This window comes from Microtus pennsylvanicus, chromosome 13 (assembly GCF_037038515.1).
Source record: "Microtus pennsylvanicus isolate mMicPen1 chromosome 13, mMicPen1.hap1, whole genome shotgun sequence".
NCBI lineage: Eukaryota > Metazoa > Chordata > Mammalia > Rodentia > Cricetidae > Microtus > Microtus pennsylvanicus.
The window spans coordinates 19252504-19278993 of record NC_134591.1 but is presented as its reverse complement, the minus strand read 5'-3'; the positions used below and the strand labels follow the sequence as shown (position 1 = coordinate 19278993).

Sequence of the window (26490 nt, the reverse complement as noted above, 5' to 3'; positions counted from 1 at the left end):
CCTGGTAACAGTTATCTCAACCCTGTGTGGACAATAAAGCTTAAGGTGTGACTATATCAAAATTCTTTTGCAAAGTTCACGTGACTTCTACCAAGAAGTGGGTTTTATAGCTTAGCTTAAGAGCCTAGGACTGGTGTGGTTTTGAACCAAGAAAGCATAGTGATCACCAGGCTATAAAGTACACGTGACATCTCCCTAAGTATGGGTTCTATTGGCTGAGAAGCAATACTCAAGATAAAGATGTAGGGAGGAAGAATATGGAGTAAACAATAGTCTGGGGCATGCATGTGTGGCCAGGCCCTACAAATAGCACAGATTTCTAGGCTATTAACAACATCAACTTCTAGCTTCCTGTGCATAGAGCAGGCATACAGCTCTCTTCTGTTGAGGAGACAAGTCATATGTTCAACATTCCTAGTTTTTCTAGTGCTTATCTGTGAACAGGAGACCTTATGCCCTCTACATAAATGAATCATAGTTATAATTTTAAAATATATACTATCAGGCATTTCAGGGTTGAGAAACGAAGTTCAAGGAATTACAGAAACAGAAGCAGTTCAGGAGAAAATCCAATGAAGACTTCCTAGTACAGTAAGGGAAGAAGAGTTCACCTCAGAGGTTTTAGACCTAATCCAATAATAGTCATGCCCACACAGATACATTTATTGAGAAAAAGAGTTGTGAAGTTTTCATTCAGTAGCCTTTTCTTGAACAGTTTGATGGTTTGGGTAAAGAAGGAAACAGTGATTAAAATAGCAGACTTCTCTAACTGTGAGTCTATGAAGGAGGAGCTTTATCTTTCCCTAACCATCCCACTGGCTACGACAGGCTGCCTGTTGGGAACTGAGACCATTTGTGGACCGCTTGTGCTTTTACTAGTGCTGTGGCTTTTTCCACTTGCATCATTGCCAGGCTGCAGGTTGGGAAAGCCTGCAACAGGGTACATTCCGATATGTGGTGTGGTATTTAGAGGCAACTCCCCACAGAGCATATTGTATTTGTTGGCCCTGGGGGCTGAGAATACTGGCTTGCAAAGAACATTAGAAGAGAAGAGAGCAACGGGCAGCCTGTGCAATATGAACATTAAGGAAGAAGGTGAAAAAAAATCACAAAGGGCGAAAGAACCAGTAGGTGTTGCAAGGAGAGGGCCACTTGTTTGTCCCTACCTAAGTTCTGCCCTATCAAAGGGCCAAGGCAGTTTCTTTATTCATTAACCAATGAACACAACACATAAACAGAAGGACCTCCTACACCAAGTAGGTCCTTGTACAGCAGAGCCGTGGAGAAGAGCACAGTGGGTCCCATAGCCAGAGATGCTGCAGAGCAGTCCAAGAACAAGGCAGTGATAGAGATAGATCCCCCTTGGTCCTACAACTGGGTGATGATGGGAGAGCAAATGACACCAAAGAGAGAGCAGGTACAGTTAGAGAGGGTCACAAAGAATTACATTTTGATGGTAATTTTTGTTCGAATTGAGAAACCTTTGAATTTGTGTCCAAGAATAATAAAAGAAGATAGCAGAGACAGAAGAGCTTAAACTTAGAGGAGCCATGGGATTACCAGTAGCAGAAGTCGGGGCAGGATTCAGTCTTCCTTCAATGAATATTTGAGCCGAGGACTTACTCAAGTGTAAGACGATGAAGAAATCATAGTCTGCTTTAAGCTGCTTCCTTGTAGGATCTAAGATGGGCAAGTTATAAAGTTATATATGGCAAATGCATATTTTTATATTGCACAAACTCTGTCCCTTAAATTTTATAGCTTAATGACTTTTATGGAAAGCATTTAATAATTTCTGAATACTTACCATAACTTGTGGAGAAAGTTGCATGGCGTCTTTTCTGTTAGAGAGCAGGCCTCTACTGGACTCCATTATGGAGTAAACTAAAATAGATATCAGAGCCATCCGTGTGTGTTATGCTACAAAAACAATTACTGTCCAATCTCACCTCCCAAGCATTTTAGTATAAAACATACATCACTACCATCAGATATTAAAATAGAACTAATAGATAACATGAAATAATCTTGATTAAATAATACTTGCATTTAAACAAAAAGATATACCTGACAGTTACATTTGGACATTTTTCTTTGTCAGGTGGCACCAAGTGTTACCACTTCTGCGGCAGCTGTGGACGTCAGTTCATTCACAAACGTGTACCATCTGGAGCTTCCCAAGGTACATCCACTTTGACTGGGAATAAAATGGTTGAGTACCCTCACACGCTGGTCCTGTTTGCTGGCTCCTTGAAGCATGCATGATCTCTAGAGAGCAGCATCTACACCATCTGGGGTTGTGTTAGAAATGCGGGCTTTGGGACACACCCAGAGCTTCCTCTGAGTGAGGAGGTCTGAGGTGGGCCTGGAAATCTGCTTTAATAACCCACAGTGATGGTGGTGTACAGTAAAGCCTGAGGCCAGCTGTGCTAATTGGTCCTGTAGTGTGGCCCAGCTTTTCCTGATGTTAGTGTTACTTGAAAGTATGAAATGTGTTTACTGAGATGCTGCTCAGTAGATGAATAATGAAAAGACAGGTTCATGAAACTGAAATAGTGACAAGTTGAGCTGATAGGCTGGCACTCGGTGAGGTGTTGACCTGGAGAAAGTCTGACTTTCAGGTTCAAATACTGCTTGCTATACAGAAGTTGTTTGCTGGAAAGAAACACATTTTTACCTACTAGAACTTATACTGAAAAGCAACGTAGTACTCATTCTGTAGTTACGGTGATCAATCCACACATCCATGGTGCACCTAGTACCTGGTATGTTTGTGCATGGGCATACACACACACACACACACAGTAGGCATTATGATAGTTGTTAGGAAAGAATAAAAGGTATCTCATTGCTGACACTGGTGTTCTTTCTTCCTGCCTAGCTGAGTTATTCCATACTTGTTTGCATTCCTTTCATCCCTCGCTCAGAACCTTTTAACAATCTTTTCAAACAGATCAGGCAATACTTTTGTCTGGCACTTAGCAGTGAGGTAGACAGAAGCCTTTGTCCACAAGACACACAGCTCATCTTCTTCTTTCTTCTTCTGAAATGGGGCCACCCTGTCAATTATTGTTGGGTTGGATGAGATCTGGAGCAGTATTGCTTCATGCTGTAGCATAAGCTTTGTCCTCCCTTTATCCTCCTGCTGATTCATTCACAGATGCCTAGTCTATGTACTTCCCTTCTGACGTTGTTGCTCTGTTGAAAATCCAAGACCTTGAAAACATCAGCACCTTATTCACAAAACCTTCATTTAAACTGAGTTTTATTGTAAAGTAAAATATCAGGCATCTGGAATGTATTCTCTTATCAATTGCCAAAGGGAATAGGGAGAATATTTAAGAATTTTTTTAAAAAAATAAAGTAGACAAAGAGGAAATGGTGAGTTTTCAGGGTTTCTGTTGGAAACTTTGAAGTCACTAAGTCCTTTGGGTTCACTTTCCTTATCAATATAGGAGAAATTACACATTAACGCGGAGATTTTATTCTGAAGATTAAGTCAAATAAATAAAGTACTCGTCAGGATCCAACTTCTCATAATTGAATTGCTTTCATAATCATTTTTAAACCTATGACATTCTGAATGGCCTATAGAATGTGCTTTTGGATCTTCCTTTGCGGAGATCTTTGTGTAAATGGCCAGTGGCACCTCCTGCTGAGCCTGTGCCTGCCTCTTTCTGGGATGGCATGGGACTGATATACAGTGCAATGGAGACACAAGAGCCTTCTCAAGTACTTGTTTCCCAGCTGCCCCGACCTGAATAATCACAAAGAAACTATATTAATTACAACACTGCTTGGCCAATGGCTCAAGCATATTTCTACCTAGCTCCAATATCTTAAATGAACCCATTTCTATTACCCTGTATTTTGCCATGAGAGTTGTGGTTTGTTAGCTCTTGCTTCTTGGGCAACAACATCGTATCTGCCTCCTTCAGCAGCTACATATCTCTCACTCTGCCTACTCTCTCTGAATATCTCTATCTGGATTTACTCCATTAAGCCATTGGCTGAAACAGCTTTATTCATTAGCCAATAAAAGCAACACATATACAATGCACATCCCACATCATTCTAATATTGGTGACTTGTCTCAAGACCTTTGTCCTTTAACCCTCCAGAAAGTTCCAAATTATATTTGTTTGGAGAAACAATCTTTTTTTCTTCTAAAAACTACTTTTTTTAAAAGGGGCATACAAATACAAAATAAAGTAGAATGGCTTTCTGTGATGCTAATTTAATTAATCAGAAAATCTTGACCAAAAATTTATTTTTAGTACTCTTTACCCTAGGAAAGTTACTATACATCATAGCAAGCACAGGTTCTATGATTGCCAGAAATCAGAATCAATTTTGCGTAGTGGAAATCCTCAAATAAAATTACACGGTTTTCTTTTGAATTTTAAAGAACCTTTCACTTTCTGATGATGGCGGTAGTTCGTTCAGTTCAGTCTCTCTTGCAGTTCTTGTTGCCAGTTTTGTAACTATGTGACTACATGATTGCTCCAGAATCACACTGCATGCTGGAACTTTTTAAACTTGCTCAAGACAGTGTTTCTTGTATCTTCTCCTCCCGAGGAAGGGCCCTCTAGACTGTGGCAGCAGTGAACTGAAAAGTTAGTAGGCAGGAAAATGCACACCCACATCCCACTTCACTTTCCCATGTTTCCACCGTTTGTCTACAGCATGGGCACTGGTTCTATAGTGTCCTCCGTAGTGTTAGGGCGTAATATACATGCAGATGTTTGCCTTGCTGTTCCTTTAGAGTTTCTATTGCAAACAACAACAAAAACCAAAAGCAGAAAGTAATGAACAGGAGAAAATTAATTCCATCAGGCTTAGTAGAAGATTTTTGGACTTCTTTTGTCAGGTTAGTCTTCAAGCAGGATTGATTCCAAGACTCACTAGTGTCATCAAGGACCAGGTCTTTCTGCATAATCATGTACAGTCCTATCGTATGGATTTCAAGGCTGGTCTTTATTATAGCCATAGAATGGCTACAAGCCATAGTTAAGGCCTGTGTCACCTCTTTTTACATGTTATGGGTGAGGTAAGAGTGTCTGTTTTCCCAATTGTCACAATATCCACCCTAACTACCAGCCCAGGTCACATGCATACTCCTGCCAGGGACTGACTATGATAATAAATTATAGACATGAATAGCATTACTCAGTTAACATCTTTGAAGCTGCTTACCTTTCTTTACATAACTAATTACCACAAATCCCAATAAACATAAAACAGGCACTTGTTGCATCTTAGTTCCTGAATGAGGAATGTGGAGTATAGGTGGTGATGAGGCTTAGAGCCTCCTGCATAGTTCCTAACGAACTGCCAAGAATGGCCACATCCATAGTCCAACTGCAAGGTTGGACTATGGGAGGCAATTGCTTCTACTTCCAATGTGATGTCCTTGAATGAATGTAGCTGAGAGATCTTCATTCTTCCTGTAGCACACCTGAGTGCTCTTTTGCCATGGCAGCAGCTTCCCACAGACTCACTAATCCAAGAGAACCAGAAAACAGAAAAACCTTAGTGTCTTTTGTAATCCAGCTATGAAGTTACATTCTGTCATTTGTTTTACTAGAATCAAGTCAGTGTAGCCCATCCTCTGAGTCTCCCTGTATGGAAGGGAGGAATATTGAGAATTTCTGTGCATTATTTAAAAATCACCATCCAAAACCCAAGAAAGGAGCAGGGCAGGAAGGAAAGAAAGATTAAAGATGAGGAAGGTGGGAGAAGAGTGGGATGTAGTTGATAGGTTGGTCCCTGGAGGAGTTAGGTATACTGATGCGAATGGCTTATCACCTAGAGTAAGATGAGGGTGGCTATGAGGTAAACAGTACTCCCCGCCCATGGATGTCAAATCCATTTCTAACTAAATGGAAAGTGTGCTATTACCATTTAATTTTTAGATAAGAAAACTTAGATTCCCCCCATTAGGTTGGAAAATTAAAGACAAATCTAAGTAAAAGGTAGATTCAAAGCCACTAACCCACTCTCTGATGGCAAGTGTGTGCTTCTGAGAGACTGTGAAAATTAGCATTTTTCTCCATTGACTTTGTGTGAAATTTCTCTGTATGAAAACTACAATGAAAAAATTGACTGACTAGCTCTGGCTACAACAAAAGCTCAACACTCTATTTTCATTTTGTTAAAGCAATCAGAAAGAAGGGTAAAGCCACTGTTACTACAAATTTTGTTGGTTTTTTTTTTTTAATTTTGAAAAATACAGATCCTTGTGATGTGTTGGCTCTGCAGCCTTGGCCGATTTGGGTCATGGTTTATGCACAGAGGCAAGCATGCTTGTTCTGCATCAAATGAAGATGCTTTGCCTGAGAAATGCCGCTGAGGGTCCTGCCCCAAGAGGAACAGAGCCTGCAGCCTGCAGGAATTACTCCTGTCTTTAGAAACACTTTGAATTGCTTCTGTAACATTTGGGTTGAGGGTGTGCCGGGTCATTGGGACTCTGCATCTTTCCATTTGAGTAAAATAAATCCACGTCCATGTTCCTGACTGACCTTCATTTACTCCTCTAGGATCAAGGAGGTTTGGGTATTGCTATCAGTGAAGAAGACACGCTCAGTGGAGTCATCGTCAAGAGTCTAACTGAGCACGGGGGAGCAGCCAAGGTGACACTCATTGACTTTCTCGCTGCTGAGAAGTGGCAGAAGGGGGAATTGCTCTGAAACGTTGACTCAGGTCTTCTACGTTTCCCCATAGGATGGACGGCTGAAAGCTGGAGATCAGATCTTGGCTGTAGATGATGAAGTTGTTGTCGGCTATCCTGTTGAGAAGGTATTTTTGCAATAAAGGCAGTGGCACTGCCAACCCATTCTTCGGCCTGTCTTAGGTCAGGGCATAGGAATTATAAGGCTGGTTAGATATGTCAAATGGATTTCCAAAAAGAAGGTGTCCCAATTTTTATATCTATTTTCTAATCAAGATGAAGTTATGATTTACCTGGTAAATTATTTAATATTTACAGTTATGTTTGATAAATGTTGCCTGTTTTCGTTTGATAAATCTGTAACTATTAAACAGTGCCTCACTTTGGATTGAGAATGAGGGCATTTTTTCCCTATGAATGTTTTCCCTTAGTCAAGTATATTGTTATTAAATAGATTTGAAGATGCAGCCATCACATGCCTGATATTTGTTGGTGTTGAACAGATCTTTGTATCTGGAGTCTGAGTGATACTATTTGTATGTAAGTGCCAGGGAAAAAGCCTTGTTTTCCTTGGATGGGATAAGCCTCCGCCACCCCTTCTAGAATGTAATCCATTTCTATATTGATTATCAAGAAACTTAAAGTAACTAAAGCTTGGGTCTTTAACCTATATATCTGATTTTGCTTTGCATTTGCATTGGTTTTACTGTTGCTTAGTTTTCTGCCCTGCTTTTACATGTACTCATCAGTGTGTTTGTGGGTACTGCTTCAGATCCCTTGCAGAATCAGAGAGCAGGTGAATTTCTGTGTCATCTAGCATTGTAGGGATCTAGGGAATGGAGAAACTTGATTAGAAATGTAACAAGCTGAAAGCCAGTCCCCCAGTATACTAATATAAAAAAGAATCTTGACAAACCTATTCTAGGAGAGTAGAAATTAGCAATAGCCGCATTCCCGTTGGACAGTTGAAGAACTAGAGGAGCTATTCTGTTCTTGGCTTCTCCAGGAACCACAGGGAAATCGTTTGTCTCTTTTTTTCTGGATAACAGCTGAGTTAGAGCCCAGCAACACTAGGTCTGTGGAGTTAGCTCGTCCAATGCTTTATCCAAGAATCTGAATCTGTGGTACTAAAGTCTGGGTTCAGTGGTGAAGAATGCTTTCAGCAGAACTAAGTTTTGTTCAGGATCCATGGCAGGCAGCTCCCAGCTACTTTGAACTCCACTCCAAGGGATCTAACACCCTCTTCTGGACTCCACGGGCACCTTCACACACGTGTGCATACACACATGCACATACACACAAACCAAATAACAAATAAATAAGTAAATCTTTAAACATAAATAAGAAACTTGAGTTGAATAGTCTGATTTCATGTTTAAAGAAAGAAGAAGAGAGCCGGACGATGGTGGTGCATACCTTTAATCCCAGCACTCGGGAGGCAGAGGCAGGCGGATCTCTGTGAGTTCGAGACCAGCCTGGTCTACAGAGCTAGTTCCAGGACAGGCTCCAAAGCCACAAAGAAACCCTGTCTCGAAAAAAAGAAAGAAAGAAAGAAAGAAAGAAAGAAAGAAAGAAAGAAAGAAAGAAAGAAAGAAAGAAAGAAAGAAAGAGGAAGAAAGAAAGAAGAAGAGGAGCAGTATAAAGAGAAACATTGGGGTGGTGGTACGCCAGCTTTTCTAATCCTGTGATAAGGAAGCAAAAACCGGAAATTCTCATGGGCTCCCTGGATATTCAGCTCAGCTTGATCTGTGAGCCTCAAACCAATGAAAACCCTATGGCCTTGACATACCCACCTGAATGTACTTGTGCACACTCAGCCAGACACACGCATAAACATGTACACCTGCATATACACATGCATACACGAAAGATATTCCAACAATTCTGGTGACTTTTATTTGTATATGTTTACTCATTTGTCTTTGGATTTTGTTCTCCTCCACATCAATACCCGGCCAGTTCATCAGCCTTCTGAAGACGGCAAAGTCAACTGTAAAACTGACTGTTCGAACTGAGAATCCAGCTTGCCAGGCTGTTCCCTCAGCAGCTTCTGCAGCCAGTGGAGAAAGGAAAGACAGGTCCCAGTCTCCTGCAGTCCCAGCTCTGGATCCAGAAGCCATCCCAAGTAAGGACTGACTCGTGAGAGTCCTACACATAGGGCAACCTCAATTGAAGGTCTTCCTTCAAAGCAGGTCTGCTCACAGGGCAGCTTGAAGGGCCTTAAAGTCAAAGCATCTTTAGTGACTGAACAGTTTAAAGAGAGCATAACTGAAGAAAGTGGGGTCCCTAGGCAGTAGACCTGTGTGTATATGTTACCCAACTGTGATTTCTTAGGAAAGCGCTGTGGTGCCTGCCTCACCCTCTCCCTCCCTAAACTAGTGGTCTTCTTTGCTCTCAAGCTTTTGCTAAGAGTACACACAATTACAGGTATCCATGTACAGAATCAGACTTGGCATTTTTTAACTTCTGCTAGTAGAAGAGGAAAGGAGCTGTTAGCTTCAGTGTACTGGTATATGAAGTGAATACGTAACGGTATTGTTTCACAACTAGGATCAATACTGGCTGCTATTACACTAAAGCCTAAAGTACTGGCTATTGCCGTGTATGTGATAGACCCAAATTGGGAGCTCGGGAAAATGGAAAGCTTATGTTAGATGAGATGCTGAGGGGTGAGGCTTTCTTGTATCACTAAACTTATAATTTAGTATACGGAGCAAATTGTTAATGGTGGCACATGCCTTTAGTTCCAGCACTCAGGAGGCAAGGCAGAGGCAGGCTGGTCTCTGAGTTCAAGGTCAGCTTGGTCTGTAGAGCTCAACCCAGGACAGACAGAGCTGCACAGAGCAACCCTGTCTCAAACAAACAAATGGATAGATATATAAATAAAAAATTACTTGACTTACTTTATAAAGAAAATTGTCCATGAATAATAAAATAATAAATAACTCCAAACTCTCTAAATCATCATTTGAAATGATTTAAACATTATCTTTTCTGTGGAAGGTGGAGAAGGTAGACACTTTCTTGACCTATAATGCAAACTGAAATATTCCATTCATTTGACAGTTTGTTAAGGGAAAACAAGCTGAAACTATTTGTAATACACCTATTCAAATATCTTAAAATAAAACATCTCTAATAACTGTAATCTTGTTTAAAAGGGCTGGGAAATTCATTGACGTAACTGTTAATATTTTAATGAAAATTTTTCTCATTTAATGTTGGATCCTAAATAGCATTGTGCATAAAATATAAAATATTCGATGAAAACTTAGCATAAATGAAATCTCATGCACCTATTTTTTTTTAACCATTTCTGTAGTAAGAGCATAATCTGTTTCTGATTTCCCGGAAAGAAAGTATCTTGTCTACAGCACACACCACTCAACAAGAGTGACTGTCTTAACCCCGCTCTTTCCTGTGAAATAAAAAGTGTGTCTTGTACACACTCAGAAAACAGGGCATGGCATAGTTTCCTTAGTTTTTCACACTGCGTTCTTATCTGTCTAATTCAAAAAGGTACGTAGCAAGATTTAATGTCAAAAGCCTAAAAGTACCACATGAGACTCAAGAAGAAAGACAAGAAATGATTAAAGTGAATATTTTTGCATGCATTTATATCTGTGCAAATAGGCTCAGAACTGATTACAGAAGAAGAGATGTTCATGATACAAAGAACAAGACAATAAACTGTCAAGCCCTGGTGCAGCACCATGACCAAAATTAATGATGAGCTTCTTGCGAGTCTGTGCAGACCAGCTCAGCTCTGAGTGTGACGAATGCTTCCTTCATAGGAAGCGTGCTCAGTTCTGGTGAAGTGTAAGCTCCAAAATTCAAAGTAGAGGCTCAGCCTGACTCTCAGTTTCTTTTCTTTCATATTCTGTCCTGTTTACCTCCAGCAACTTAAAAAAATACAAAATAACATTAAAAAGCAAGTCGTTTTATGCCTATCCTCCAGGTTAATGATGATAAATTAGTCATACTACTTTGATATTTTAAATACAAAAAAGTGAAAATATTCAAGACAGATATGAAGTTGCCTTTTCTGTAGTCTCTTTCTCTCTCCCCATAGGTAACTTGTGTGCTGAATTTGATATGTGTTCTTCCTAAGCCATTTTGATTTGTGGCTCATCCATTGTAAACTCCTTTTTAGGTACAAGCAGGTCGTCGACACCGGCAGTCTTTGCTTCTGACCCTGACACCTGCCCCATCATCCCTGGCTGTGAGACAACAATTGAGATTTCCAAAGGGCAAACGGGACTGGGCCTGAGTATTGTTGGGGGGTCAGACACACTGCTGGTAAGTACCCTGCCCAGTTCAGAGGCACTCGGGTGCTCCATGAGACCATGAGGAGGAGGTTTCTGTCCCTTTAATGTGATACAGGTGGAGAAAACAAGTATCATTGGCAACAAAAACTACGATTATGACTTTGATTAAGCCAAGACTGACTTAAATACACTCTGTTACATGTAAAATTCAGAGTGTTTGTATCACTTCACTGGTCCTTGGCATTGTTTAACTTCCTTTTTACTTATACCCAGGTTATCTCAGCTGCATTTTGAGAAGAATATGGAATACTTTATACATAATTTTTGCTTGTCAAAATACTTTAAAAGTTTTTTCATTTGTAGATCATAATGGTGCTTTATCTATTTATTATATGCACATATGGCTTTATACATGTTATGAGTTCTATCTTGAAATTTCTCTGTCATTAAAAAAGTATATACTTCTTTCAATCTTTTAAGAAAAATTACGTTGTTAGATGTTTTCTTATATTGTGATGTGTGGCTTACATATGGACCCAGCAAGTACATGCCCATTTAGCTACAAAGTACAGTGTCCTTGGGTTCCTATCTTCTCAGCGTTCCTAGGGAGAATGGATCACACATGGGTATGTTATGTTTTGGGCTCTAGGGCGCTATTATCATCCATGAAGTTTATGAAGAGGGGGCAGCATGTAAAGATGGAAGACTGTGGGCTGGAGACCAGATTTTAGAGGTAAAAGTGCTCATTTAACCTAGAGTGGAAAGTAAAGATCATGGCTGATGGGCTCTCCTTCCTTCCTTCTCTCCCTTCTTCCTCTTTACTCCCCTTTCACCCACCGCACCTAGCTCCTCACTGTCAGTCCCCTGTTTCTTACAGGTGAACGGTATTGACCTGAGAAAGGCTACGCATGATGAAGCAATCAATGTCCTGAGACAGACTCCCCAAAGAGTACGCCTGACGCTCTATCGGGATGAGGCCCCATACAAAGAGGAGGATGTGTGTGACACCTTCACCATTGAGCTGCAGAAGAGGCCAGGCAAAGGCCTGGGACTGAGTATTGTTGGCAAGAGGTACGTTGGAGAGAACTAACCCAGGGCCCTCTTGAAACTGACTGTAGCCTTACTAGAATGTATCGGTGGTTTGCGTTCTATCACTGTGGACATTGTAAGTCAGTGTGTTGGAGGGTTAGAGAGTCTTCAGCAAGAGACACATTACATCCTGAGGGGAAGTTAAATAAGAAATGGTTCTTGACCTCAGAAAATTTCTCCTCCAGGGCTGGAAAGGTGACTGGCTCATTTGCTGGGTTCATTTCCCAGCACCCATACTGGGAGGGTCACATAATTGTCTATAACTAACTACAGCTGTCTATACCTACAGCTCCAGGGGATTTTACACCCTCTTCTCACCTCCTCTGATACTCACCTACAAGTAGCATATACACACACTAAAAATAATAATACAAATTTAAAAATTAATTTTTTTAAAATCATGCTCTGATGAATGAAACTCTTAATTCTTATAGCAAGTGAATTTCTTGCGAGTCACAGAGGCCCATTGGGGGAGCTAGAAAGGAATATATGAAAGGGACCAGCAGTGTTCTCTGTTTAAGAAAGAGGACAGGCAAAGGATTTCAAGAAAAGGTGATAGTTGCTCTGTTAAAGGAGACAGAGGGTAGAGAGTCTAGGGACAAGGGTCATGGTCCCACGTGCCACCAGCAGAAGACTGGAAGCGTAAAGTAGGATATCAGAGAAGATTAGTGAGTGCACTTTACTTCAGTTCCTTATTATTGAAATCTAATATTTAAAGAATATTGGTACATATTTTATATTAACCAATGTCTATAGAGGTAATATTAAGGAATAGTGAGTTTCATAAACATTTCTTCCTTCTGTGTTATAAGACCATCAGGAACAGAATGTATCGACTAACTAAGCAGATGAATCAGAACTCAGAATCAGCTTCTGTGTAGGCTGCAGGAGCCCCACATTGCCACCAGCTGTCCTTAGTCCGCACAAGCCCCCATGTCAGAGCAGCCTTCCAGTGAGGCACCGTCTCTGAGTTGTGTTTATCCACTCTGCAGCCAGATAATTCTGTATTGGAATTAAAGGGCATATTTGCCAGTTTTGTTTTGTTTCATAGAAAACCAAAGACCTAACTTTTTTTTAGCGCATAGAGAAAGTGCTGCTCAAATCTCAGTGGAAGTGTATCTGGGAAAAGTAGGCTGTTTGGGGGACATAGCGCCAGCACTCTCATGTCAGTTGCAAGACTGCTGTGGTCTGTTAGGTGACCAGACACAATACAGCCTTCTGGTAATAAATCCTAACATCTTATGTGAAAGTAGAAAACCTATGGTTAGATGGCATAATTATATGGTCAGATAATACGTTTGAAGTCTTCTTGTGCAATTCTGTTTTTGCCGTACAATCCTATTTACAGTTATATTTGTGTCTTAATAGAAAATTCCAGGGATTTGTTTTCAGTTTTGTGAAACAGTAAGATTTTTTGTTTTCAATAAATCTAGTTGTATGTAAAGTTAACTATATTATATGTAATGACCTAAAGACATCATAGTAAACTGTGGTTTTCTCTAAGCAACAGTTTCAGTTTGTAGTGCATATCTGTCATGTATTTTCAGTAATGTTAATGGCATTAATGATAACCTCAGCATGCTCACATGACTATCGGGCAGTGCTGATAGAAAGAATTCAGTGTGGTGTGGAAAAAGCCATGCACTTAGTGCCACTGACTCCTCAGTGCTGTTTTTAACATCTTCTCCGTGTACGGCCCATAAAATAAGAATTGCTGAGCTCACTTATTCATAGTACATAACTGATGAAGACTAGATATGCCGTGAGAGAATTTCAATTTATGAAATTCCATTTTAAGATATAATTCACTGTTATTTCTCAGCATTGTGCAAAACTATAAAATCTTAAAGATGGAGAAACTGTCGCTTAGAATAACTACTTTTGATAAATAAGCATTGCATTGCAGCTGAGAGCCAGACTTGATGCTGAAGTCCACTGTTGCTTGCAGGAATGACACTGGGGTGTTTGTATCAGATATTGTCAAAGGAGGCATTGCAGATGCCGATGGGAGACTGATGCAGGGGGACCAGATTTTAATGGTGAATGGAGAAGATGTCCGTAATGCCACCCAGGAAGCAGTTGCTGCCCTGCTCAAGGTAGAAATCAAGTAGCAAACATAGTTTTGTATAGTAACTATCTGTGTTATTAGTCATCTCAGATGAAATAGTCAATTTATAATCATTTATTATATTGTTGTATATTTGCCTAATAACATGTTAGAATTCATGACACACATACCTGAAATAATTTAGCAGGTTTTTAAAGTGCATGTTAAGAGGAAGACACATTCAGACCACTTTTAACATCTGTTCTTCCTTTTTTGTTTTCTGGACTTATTCTTATAACTTGGTTTAAGGTAAGTCTTTCCTCTAAGGCATTAGGAGGCCACCAGGACCCCCACAGCATCTCAGGGGGTCATGTTTTCTGGCTTTTCTTTTTTAGATCCTTCCTGAACCCCTTCTAAACACAGCAGAGCTGTATTTAGTGTGACACCAAGTGGCAGAATCTCACTCTGCTTCACACAGGGCAGCATGTAGCCCACTTCCGTTGGAGTCAACACTGTTGCTGTATTTCAGAGTTAATGTCACACTGTCCTGGCTGTGTCCTCCTCCTGCTCTGCAGGGGAATTAGTACTCTCCCATCGCATCAGCATTGGCGTCACTGTGAGGAGCGTACACTGTGAAGCAGGTTTCCTCAGAAGGAAGCTCTTCATGAGGAACTGTTCTCTGTTAGACAGTGGAGTCATCCTGAGAATAAGCTGCGAAGTACAGACTATTCATTAGGAAAAGACTCGTGGGAGGTAGATTTTTCCTATTAGGAAGCGGTCCTGTCTCTAGAGGAGATTTTATTATAAGTGAGGTGTTGTTTACTGCATTTTCCTTTGCCAGATGTGTTTTTCTCCTGAAGTTTAATTCAGCACAGACTTGAAAACACCATCATTATTTATTCCCCACATCTGGGTCTGAGTGACCATGAGCCTGTAGTTGTGCTGACGCCACAGCTGTTAGGGCTTCTGGGCCTGTGTTGTTATGGGAACCTCTTAGAGTGGCCTGCTAGAGGCCTTTCTCAGGTGGAGGTTTTTAACTTCTATGGTTTGGATAGGACCTGGCACCTGCATTGCGCTATTATTAGTTATTAACAGAGCACATGTTAAATATCTTGTTCGTTAAAGTCATCCAAACAAAGTGAACAGGATTGTTTCTGTGGATACAGGGGATTGGTATGGGAGACAGGATCTTACTGTGTAGCCTAGGCTATCCTACAACTCACTATGTAGCTTAAACTGGTCTGGAACTCATGGTGACCCACCTGCCTAGCCTCTGGAGTTATAGAATTTTTTGAGGAAGAATAGCTTCATTTTGGAGATAAATTAGGAATGTCTGTTAGCTCTGTGTAAGCCTGACAGATCTTACAGAAAGAGAAAAGAAGAGGTGATGTTAAGATAACATAAATGATTTTAAAGTCAGTCCAACCAGCCATGTTAAAAATAGTCAGGCAGTGCACAATGAGAACCATAGCATTTATAGGTTGTATGTTTCACTTGCTCCAGCTTGTTGCTGTTCTTAATTTTAAAAGAGATGATCTTAAATATACAAATAACATATGTACGTACATAAATTTTATTGAAGCGTTTTTGCAATAATAGGAAAATTGACTGTAAAAGGCCTGGATCTCAGACACCGCCTTGTGTCACTTTCATTATTAGTGGACTCCACTGCATTTTTTTGCTGAGCGTCAGCTCATAACGTATTTATCTAAGTATTGTAGAGTCGGTCCGCTTAACTACCATGCATCAAGGAAATTTGACTGGATTATTTGAGTACCTTTTCTATTAAAAGATGTAGTAATATGGGCGCGGCGGGGCTGCGTCCCCAAAACCCCAAGCCACCTGGATCGGCTAGCTTATGCCCCGAAATAATTACACGGACACTGTATTCTTTTAAACACTGCTCTGGCCCATTTCTAATCATCTGTGTAGCGCCCCTAGGTGCGCTTACCGGGAAGATTCTAGCCTAAGTCCATCCTGGGTCGGAGCTGGGGCATGGTGTGCGTCTTCCCTGGAGCAGGTAGCATGGCGTCTCTCCTGAGGCGTCTGCTCCGGAGAGGAGAGCTGTGGAGTCTGACCTCACTTCCTCTTCCTCCCGGCATTCTGTTCTGTTTACTCCACCCACCTAAGGGTGGGCCTATCCAATGGGCCTAGCAGTTTCTTTATTGCTTAACCAAGGAAATCAACAGATTGATATATGACACTCCCCCATCAAAAAGAAAAGTAAGTTGTGTGGGTAGTGGTTTGGGAGTTTTGGTTTGTATTTTAAACTCTTGAGTTTCCTTGGTTCATTTGCCCTTATGGTTTTGGTGTTTCCTAAGAAATTACTTAATTCTCAAGTCCTGTCTGTCTTGGTAAGAAGGATCTCTATGTAAATAGTGCAACACTGAGATGGACACTTATGGCTATTGTGTTATTATTATTCTCATGAGTTTAAATGTTTAAAAAACATTTTTTTTCCAAAGGATTTCTATGGAAATCACAAAAGGAAGATGCCTTTAGTTTTAGACCGTGTTTTTCTAAAGATGATTATAGAATTTTAACATTTTCATAAACTGTTTCCCTTAGTGTTCCCTAGGCACAGTAACCCTGGAAGTTGGAAGAGTCAAAGCGGGTCCATTCCACTCAGAGAGGAGGCCTTCTCACAGCAGCCAGGTGGGTAGATGTGGGTTATGAACAAAACCACTCCAGGGGAAAGAGGAACTCAGAGATGCCCCCCGAGAGTCTTCCCAGGCTCTCACACACAGGTCCAGCCCTCCAGCAATGCGAAGCTGAGTGTAGAGTTTGACAGTGAAGAACAAGGGAAACATGGCTGGCCAGCCACTGGGCCTTGAGGGCTCTTGGTGATTCGGAGGGACTTTGTTTCCAGCTTTCTTCTTCCACAGTCTCAAAGTTAGCTACCTAATCAGTGTAGGCAGATCCAGTCAAGGTGACACACTTTTAAGATACTGTCAACTGAACATCAGTCAGTATTAACCTGGAAAATTCCAGGTGGATGATTGTAAACCATCTTCTTTATAGAACTATGATGTTAAAATAGCTTGATTTGTGAGCTAGGGAGATAGTGTATGCTGAGTTAACGTGAGGACTTAAGTGAAAGTCCCAGAAACAAGTGAAAGAACCAGTTTTTGTGGTGCTTTTCTGGGTCTTATGATAAAGGCAGCCGGTGTTTTCTGACCTGCCAGCTTAACCACATTGGCCAGCTCCAGGTCCCAGTGAGAATCCCTGGCTCAGAAAGCAAGGCAGATGCCTCCTGAGGAATGGCAAAGGTAAACCTGTGGCCTCCATTCACAAATGCTTACGTGTTCATGTACGCCCCCCAACACACATAGATGAACATGCACACACACATACACACACACAAATATAATAAATGAATGATTTGATTCTTGGCAAGTTTTTTTCTACAGTATTATCTTCTGATGACAGAATTTTATTTTCATGAGTCTGTTCATAAAGAGTATTTACTATCTTTTCTAATGTCTGCATTAGATTCCAGCCCACTGGCCCTTGTTTTCGGCCCTAGCCAATGTGTAGTTGTTTAAATTTGAGGAGAGCCTTGAGATTATGTGAAACTGAAAATTTTACATAGGTTGAAATCGACTTCAACTATCTTTTCATTTTCAATTATTTGTATCATTATTCCTTAAGCAGAAAAAAGAAATAATAACTACCTTACGTTGCCCTTAAAATTTCCAGTCATCGCTGCTGTTTACCAGTGTTTCTTATTAGATGAGAGAAACACAGAAAATAGTGAAACATTTTGGACTTAGGGGAATTACAATTTCGCAGAGCTGTCTGTAATAATGGCTCTGTATTTTAGGTGAGTGACAGTAGCCTGTCGTCCTTCACTCTTCCCCTACCTGGAGTAAATGCATCTGAATCACTGGAGAGTAACGCAAAGAAGAACGCACGTAAGACTGGTTAACATTCTATGCATGAAGTATACTGCTCTGAAATTTGGCTGTTGACACTGATTTTTTTTTTATTGTTTACCACCGAGCCCATTTCCTCCCCAAACCATCTCATGTCCTGATGGAGATATAAACGTGCACTGGCCAAAATCCCGAGCAAATGCAGACATGCCCTGTGGCAGCTCTCTCGCTTACATTTGCTTTACAAGTATAGTTGCATTATTATCAAGGTTCTGTAATTTCTTCCTTACCAAGCAGAGTAGTATATTTGATTTTGTTCCTTTTTTGTGTTGAGTGTAATTCCAGTAAATCAGAAAATACCACTAAGCAAGGCCTTATTTTTTCATTAAGATTACAAAAATTTTGGAAAAAGATAACACAATCCTCCTGTGTTTTAATTACATAAAATCATGGCGCAGAGGAGTTTTGGCTTGATGCATTGGTTGGGAATTTTTTAAATTGAAGGAACTCGCCATATGGCAGTCTGTATTTGCAGTGTGACTAATATTCTAGAAATTTAGACACTTAGTGCATAGATTTTTTTTAACTCATCCATAACTATTCCTTTCAGCTGTGTGAGCGATTTTCTCTCCAAAGAATAGTCTGTTCTCATTTCATCCAGAGTAGATTGTACAATTACATAATCCAAGCTGAAACGAGAGGGGAAATGGGATGGCATGCACAGTTTTCACTTGGGGACACAGTTCTGTGTGAACTGGATGTAACCCTGTGCATTGCTGATAACCAGTGTGCCCCGCTGGAGAAAAAATAGCCCATGGAGTGCATCCAGCTCCATGCTTTGGCGAAAATGGCAATAAGCCTAAAAATATTTTAACAACTATGTTTTATCTGCTTTTGCCTTTACAGTAGCATCTGAAATTCAGGGATTAAGAACAGTCGAAATAAAGAAGGTAATGTGCTGTCTTTCAAGGCATTTTTCTTTGTATTTTCTTACTGAACATTTTTACAGTGCCCATCTGAAATATACATATGTATATTGTAAGTAGTGGAAATAGTACAATTCAATCATTGCCAAATTTCTTAGATACAATGAAAAGTCCTTATTTATATTTTCTATACTGTCAAAAGTGGGTACCATTCTGCCCCTTTAAAAAATAATCCTTACCTCTCATTTCTTTTGCCTTTCTTTAGAATACATGGCCTAATGGGCCACGTGCAAGAGAGAACAGTCAGGGGTTAAGTCTGGTTCTCACATTGTTGTCTTCTCACTTCCTGAGTTTTCAGTCTCAACATAATTTAGCATGTGTTGATTGCTTTACTTCCCAAAGAGATGCTTGCTTTTGTAAACCTCTTGTGTCAGGTGAAGTATTTTCCACCCTCATACCTAGCAGATCCTGTCTGACAACAGAATATGTGTGTCAGAGAACAAGCAAAAGGTCAGTTTAAAATACTCCATTGACCATAATCTGTCTGTTCCATGGCAGGGGTCTGCTGACTCCCTGGGGATCAGCATTGCTGGAGGAGTGGGCAGTCCACTTGGCGATGTTCCTATATTTATTGCCATGATGCATCCAAACGGTGTTGCGGCTCAAACCCAGAAACTCCGAGTAAGTTTCTCTGCTAACCATAACGGCCCTTGCAAATCTAGCCAGTGTTCCCACCTTCTCCATCCAACCTCCTATGGCTGGGGTTTAAATCTGCTTGTAAATAGTGAAGCTTTGGCTGAGTTTCCTGTGAGTGAAAGATAAAGAAGAACAAAAAGGAACATGATGTGATCAGGTGCAGGATGGTAAGGCAGTGACAACCGTGGAGCACATTCAAAAGAAAAGCCTGTGTTCAGAGCCAAGGACAGAGGGACGCTTCCTGTATGTGTCTTAAGGTTCAAGTGCTGACTTGACCATTGTTGAAAGATGTTGTTTACTTCATTTTATTAAACATTTTACTGAAGTTTAATGCAAATATGATTTTAAATACTATAGAACGCACGAATTTGATTCAAGGTTGTGGGATGGCCCTAGTGCTTCCTGCTGAGCCAGCAGGCCCTACTTTGGCAGCTTGGACTCTGGAGGAAAATCTTTAATGCCTGAGCTGTAAACCAGGTCTCCAGGAGAATCGTATCTTAGTTAAATAACCTCAAGTTTGGGAGTGAGTAGTTTAGCACTTCTAAATTTATGATGGAAGCTGAGAAACTGATTCCACCATGGTGCCGTAGAGTCAGGAACACTTTAAACTGGGGCAGAGGACTCTCTTGCAACTGCTCAGCTCTGCCCTGTGAAATAGCCAAGTAAGCATGCTGTCTTCCAAGCAGATTTTATTAACTGCAGTGGGCAGTGTGCCAGCTCAGCTCTGCTGCCCTTTGTTTGCCAACCTCTGACTTACAGTCTCATCTAACACAGTGACGATGTCCAGAGAAAATCTGGCTTCCAACAACACTGATACTTTATGATTTTAATAAGAAGTAATGGCTTACTCAGGAGAAAGAAGGACCAGGGACCTGACTTTCTTCTCCTCACTCTCTCTCCCCTAGAACCATCAACTTATCTGTAGTGCATCCTTCTTAGAATTGAGTTAGTGGTCTCCTGGGTTATATTTCAGAAGTGGGGGCAACTCGGGTGTGCTGTGAGTGGTGGAGAAGACTGGTAGCCTGTCAGCCCTGCTCTGCATGCTGGCTCTTTGTCTTGCAGGTTGGGGATAGGATTGTAACCATCTGTGGCACATCCACTGAAGGGATGACTCATACACAAGCAGTTAACTTAATGAAGAATGCCTCTGGCTCCATTGAAATGCAGGTAAGGCTTTTATCCCCGGCGCTGCTCAGCCTGAGGACACAGGAGCTCTGGTGCTAAATAAAACTGAGTGAGTCTCCTGCCACTATTTAATTTAATATATCCCTTGAACGTCAGTGATGAAAATGAGAGCTCCAAGGAAGCATTCTGAAACATGTTTGGTAACATTTCATCCTGATGCCTTCATTATTTCTCATTTTATATCTAAAGGGAAAAATGCAGGGCCTTAGCAACCACTGATTAATTGTTAGAATTTTGTGTGCTTGGTGAGCGGCATGGCTTCTAAAGATCTTTGAAAAATAATTGCACATGAGGTCATGATTTATATACATCAAAGAAAATTGTAGAATTTGATTTGATTTAGGGTATTTTTACTCTCTGGACAGTTAAGAGGTGTCTGGGCATTGTGAAATTCCTTTCTTTTTAATAATATATTAATCATTTCTTTGATTCAGTAGGCAGTAAAATACTCATTTTATGCCAAGTTTGTTCTTTGGAGAAAAAGTCTTTTGGGTTCTCTTAAGCCGCATGAACATATGTTCTTGTCTTTTCACTTTGCCCACACACAGGTGGTTGCTGGAGGAGATGTGAGTGTGGTCACGGGTCACCAGCAGGAGCTTGCCAATCCATGTCTCGCTTTCACTGGGCTAACATCAAGCAGTATATTTCCGGATGATTTAGGGTGAGCACATGAGCACATACTCTATCGGTGGTTTAGCACTTTTTACTTTCAAATTAAATGCTCCGGACAAATGCAGTCTCCGATACATGATCTGACACTCACACAGAGGTAAAATAAGGGGAGAAATATGAGTAGAAAGTGCCAACGCTTTGTCAGCGAGTCAGGGGTGGGTAGAGCTGCCTTGTCTGAGGTGGGGAAATTACAGACAGTCATCTAATCAGAGGTGGGTAGATTACAGTTACCTAGTCAGAGACGGGTAGATCAGGAACAGTTATCTAGTCAAAGTTGGTAGGTTATAGACACCAACTCAGTCAAAGATAGATAGGTTAAAGACAGTTACTTGTGCAGAGATGGGTAGATGATAGACAACACAGTCAGAGACAGAGAGATTACAGGCAGTTACCCAGTCGGAGATGGCTAGAAGACAGACTGTTACCCAGTCAGAGATAGATAGATTAAGACGACAGTTACCCAGTCAGAGATGGCTAGAAGACAGACTGTTACCCAGTCAGAGATAGATAGATTAAAGACGACAGTTACCCAGTCAGAGATGGGTAGAAGACAGACCGTTACCCAGTCAGAGATAGATAGATTAAGACGACAGTAACCCAGTCAGAGATGGGTAGATTACAGACAACCGTTCACCCTACTATACTTACCAAGTTCTCAGTTTTGATTTGTTATTTTTGTTTTGTTTTGTTTTGAGAGGACATCTTACTCTTATTGATTGAACTTTTGACTGAAAACATTGAATATATTGAGAAACAACCCTAAATGTAAAAGCACTAGAAAAGAGGAAGAGTAAAGAGAAGCCTATTTGAATTTTCAAATTATTTGCTGCTGCCCCTACATTGTTCATAGTTAATTTTCCTTTCTTAAGTGGAGACCATTATTTATGACTCTCCATTATGGTCCTCTAAGCTTTCACCCTCTCCTCTCGCAGAAAACTGATGAAAGAATGAGAATTTCTGTTCCGTAGTTTGAGTCAGGTAATACAGAAGGCACAGAGAGTAATGGTGTGTGTGTGTGTGCACGAGTGTGTGTGTGTTTAGCTGCAGACCTCTTTTTTCCTTCCTTTTCTATAGACCTCCACAGTGTAAAACTATAACACTCGACCGAGGACCAGATGGCTTAGGCTTCAGCATTGTGGGAGGATATGGCAGCCCTCATGGAGACTTACCAATTTATGTTAAAACAGTGTTTGCAAAGGTAAGCTTTCAAGTTTTAACCATTCTGTTCCCTGCTAGACATTAATTAACACTGGTCAGCAGCTGGCTTATTAGTTTATGACGTGAGGTGATGCCAAATGGTTAACATTGATATTTTCTTTCTAAATTCCCTGCAGGAACAGGTCATTATAATATTTTTGTCCAATCTGAGGTTTAGTTATGTTTAAAGGAAAACAAGCTCAAACTGAAACTCCATGGAAACTCAGCATTATATATATAAAATAATTAAGTCTATCCTTTTCATTTGAAAGCAAGTTGTATGTGGTGATCCTTTGAAAACAGAGTTTCATAATATATTTACTGTCAAAGACTGACATCTTTTCCTCTATGTTCTTTTGTAGATATGAAATATAAAGTATGTACAGAAAAACACACAAGATGCATATCAAATTTTAGCTAGGGCTTTTATAAGTTTAAATGAAAAGAAAAACGTGTTTTAAATTCAAGGAGTGCTAAGCAGACATGTCATCTGCGATAAAGCATGATTCATACAGTCAAGGGATTCAGTTACTTTTGAAAAGAAAACTTTGCATATAGTTGTAGTCATCTACTAAACTATCTTAAGAATGTTTAGAATAAAGAGACTATTTTGATGAAGTCTTTAAAATAATAGAGACACATACGATGGTTGATATTATTTTAAGACCCACTTTCAAAAACTACAAATTGAACACTGCTTCCTGCCGAAGAGAACTAAGAGTCTCACATTAACAGCGTAAAAGAACAAATGAATGTCAGCCTGCAAAGATTCCATCTGGATCTTTAAGTGCTAGGGTCCCTTATTTTATGGAATTTTTGTTCTATTATTTTAGAAAAATACTACTGTTTTCAACCAGTTTAAAGTGCTGCTCTTGTGACAAGCTAGCTGTAGGCTTAATTTGTGAGATTTCTTTTAAAGTTATTGGTATATCCAAAAATACAGGCAGCATTTGCCAATGAATAGAAGAACCATGCAGTCCTTTTCCTCGGCCTAGGAATGATTTATTTAAGGCATGCTAGTTAGAACATATTTTAAGAATTTCATCATTATACACTCCTCATTAACTTTTCCATATTTTTAATCTTATATTTAATTGCATAATTATCTTCTATATGCATGCCTTAAGATGGAGTTTTTTTTTTAAATCGGATGTCTGTGTTTAATCATAATTATTTAGGTCCTATAGAAATAGGAAGAGACTCTCCACCCTTACAGTAAGAATCAAGATAGCTTGAGCAGTCTTGCTTTCCAGTGCTTAGAAAAAATTACAAATAGAAGTGGTTTGGGGCCTCATGTTTGGGGTATGTGCTGAGGATGGAATTTAGGACCTCATCCATCCTGGACAAGTACTGCACACGCAACATCTTCCCCAGTCCTGGAATGGCTTTGAAATCATCACTTTTACTCTGCTCTGGTCAGCCTCCATTGTGAGCTTTCTGTATCTGGAAATCCTGGATTCTGGAGTCTATAGCTTTGTTTGATAAAGTTGCTTTTGTTCCTCACTGATCTTTTGTCCCACTGTGGGTCTTCTTTATGGATAGAAAGACCTTGTTTCTATGAAATTGCTCCTACTAGGCAATTGCCAAAATATTCTTTATTAATTTTAGTTGCTACCAACTGCTGTGCTAAACAGCCAAAAAAACATCCAGCTACTCTGTTGACTGCTAAATTCACTCCCAGATTGGAATCTCAGCGTTCAAACCATTTTGGAGAAAGGCCTCTTTTGTGTGTGTTCATCACGCCTAATGGTATAGGGCGCCGGGAGCAATGTGTGTGTACATGCAGAGCAATTTGCATTCTTGTTCAGCTCTTTCTCTTTGTGTGGGCTGAATTCTTTCGCAAGTAAACAAGTCTACTTTATAATTGCAGGGAGCAGCCGCGGAAGACGGGCGTCTAAAAAGGGGCGATCAGATCATTGCCGTCAACGGGCAGAGTCTAGAAGGAGTGACCCATGAAGAAGCAGTTGCCATCCTTAAACGGACCAAAGGCACTGTCACCCTCATGGTTCTTTCCTGAACTGACTGCCGAGCCACGTACTCAGCTCCTACTGTAACCGAGTGGAACTGTTCATGTGGACATCCTGTGTTCACTGGGGGAAATACAAGGAGGGAGAGAAACATTTAGGGCTTTGTTCCTGACAGCTGAGCATTGGTTTTCCTTTCTCCTCCCGTTTCATGGTCCTAAACTCAAAGAAAGGGATATTTGCATAGGTGAACCGCATTTTTGTTTTGAAGATATCAAGCAATTTTTAATCATGTGGACAAAATTATTATATACTCATCTTGGTACTATGAAAACAAAACAACCCAAAGCTGGACAAGAGAAATGGCTTCAGAAAATTAGGATAAAAAAATAAAAATTAAAAAAAAGAGAGACAATCTGGAGTTTTAGAAAAGTGCCCCAATCTGGCTGTCCATTCCCCCCAAAAAATGTTCACAATCATCTTGATAATCTGCTCTTTTAAAATTGTGAACTTTGTGACATAGTAGATCTTCTTCCTCTAATAAATATTTTTCTGCTAGCGTTTAGCAGTCTTACTAAGCTTTAAAACAAAACTGTGTTTAATACACATCTTGGTGTTCATTTTCACATTTTGACCTGCTGTATTTTCATGTTGTTATAAGTAAAATAATGATGCTCCCCTGTGTTGGCTGTGGTTCTTCTGGAAGAAGACAACCATCTAGTCGTGGAAGACAAAAAAGAGCCCAAAACCTAGTGCTGACCTAACAGACTGATACCACATTGAAAATATATTAGTGTACTGTGCTATTGTTTTCCATTAGTAATGATCTTAATGACAGAGGAAAAGGCAGTGTGTTAGTAATTATTTTGGCTTATGCCATTAATAAATTGACAGAAAGATTAAGGGGGTTAACGTAAGTTCATTTCATTGCCGTGTATTAACATCTTATAATACAATAGTTTAAGAAAGCAGATGGAGCTGTTTACTGAGACAACTGGTGAAGAATTATGTGTTCAGTCCCATTTTAGAGCGTGAAACTCCTACATTAGAATCTATAAAGTTGCTTTGAATATTATCTATATTTGTAGCAGGAGTCGTGTACAGATATTTTATTATAAGCATCCTTGTGTAAATGTGAAGTGAATAAATAAGTTTCTGTGGCGCACAACAAAACCGTCGATGCTTTTTCTCTTCTTCATATTGGGGGGAAGTTTTCTTATTCAGGATTTACCTTTTTAAATTGTTGAGTCTCACCATACATGCAATATAAAGAACTCTAGACACCTTTTCCTTGTGCAAACATTAATGTTTTTACCTCCGCAGCGTTTTCTAACACCAGAGAGTCGAAGGCTGCTCATGGAGCAAAGGAGGACGACATAGGGAGAGAAGTGTTCTGCTCTCGTTTTTCAAGGATGCTACAAATGCTGTAATATTGTACTATTATATAGTTTATAAACCACTAAAATGCTTCAGATGGAATTTATCTTCCTGAACAAGGCAAGACTGGATGGAGAACAGAGCAAGAAAGCTGTCTCTGGGTTCTGTCTCAAATTAGCTGGTGAGAGTGCATTTTCTCTCACTGGGTCTCTGTACAATGATAGCTCATTCCATTGAAATGCTATGAGTTAATTTCTCAAATATAAGAAGATATTTTTATATAACCTTGAGTAATCCATTCAAAACTCAAAATCAGTGCAGACTGCAACAAATCTTCAGGCAGTCCTTGTCAGCTGAGGTGGTCGCCTAGCCAAATCCATCTTTTTCTTCTGATAAGCTATAGGCTTTTGGCCTTCTTTTAATGACTCTCTGTTGCGAAGGTATGACTGAATCCTCGCCTGGTATACTATGGATGCTGAACTTGTGGAGGTTTGAAGTCAAACAGATTTTAGTAGGGGACACTA

General features: G+C 40.2%; 1 protein-coding gene across 15 annotated transcripts in view; it reads left to right on the top strand.

Moving 5' to 3' along the window:
* The window catches only part of Mpdz (multiple PDZ domain crumbs cell polarity complex component), a 151852-nt gene extending 126096 nt beyond the window's left edge, over positions 1-25756 (top strand). For all 15 annotated transcript variants that reach the window (XM_075946660.1, XM_075946657.1, XM_075946669.1 and 12 more), the window contains 16 exons: positions 2102-2182; positions 6540-6632; positions 6724-6798; positions 8630-8795; positions 10824-10969; positions 11588-11671; positions 11816-12009; positions 13976-14123; positions 16643-16729; positions 17898-17988; positions 18856-18899; positions 19434-19556; positions 20634-20738; positions 21305-21417; positions 22503-22626; positions 24496-25756. In XM_075946660.1, coding sequence (XP_075802775.1) covers positions 2102-2182; positions 6540-6632; positions 6724-6798; positions 8630-8795; positions 10824-10969; positions 11588-11671; positions 11816-12009; positions 13976-14123; positions 16643-16729; positions 17898-17988; positions 18856-18899; positions 19434-19556; positions 20634-20738; positions 21305-21417; positions 22503-22626; positions 24496-24642 — 1821 coding nt within the window. In that variant the 3' untranslated portion in view covers positions 24643-25756. The remainder of the gene's footprint in view (positions 1-2101; positions 2183-6539; positions 6633-6723; positions 6799-8629; positions 8796-10823; positions 10970-11587; positions 11672-11815; positions 12010-13975; positions 14124-16642; positions 16730-17897; positions 17989-18855; positions 18900-19433; positions 19557-20633; positions 20739-21304; positions 21418-22502; positions 22627-24495) is intronic.
* The last annotated feature ends 734 nt before the right edge of the window (positions 25757-26490 follow it).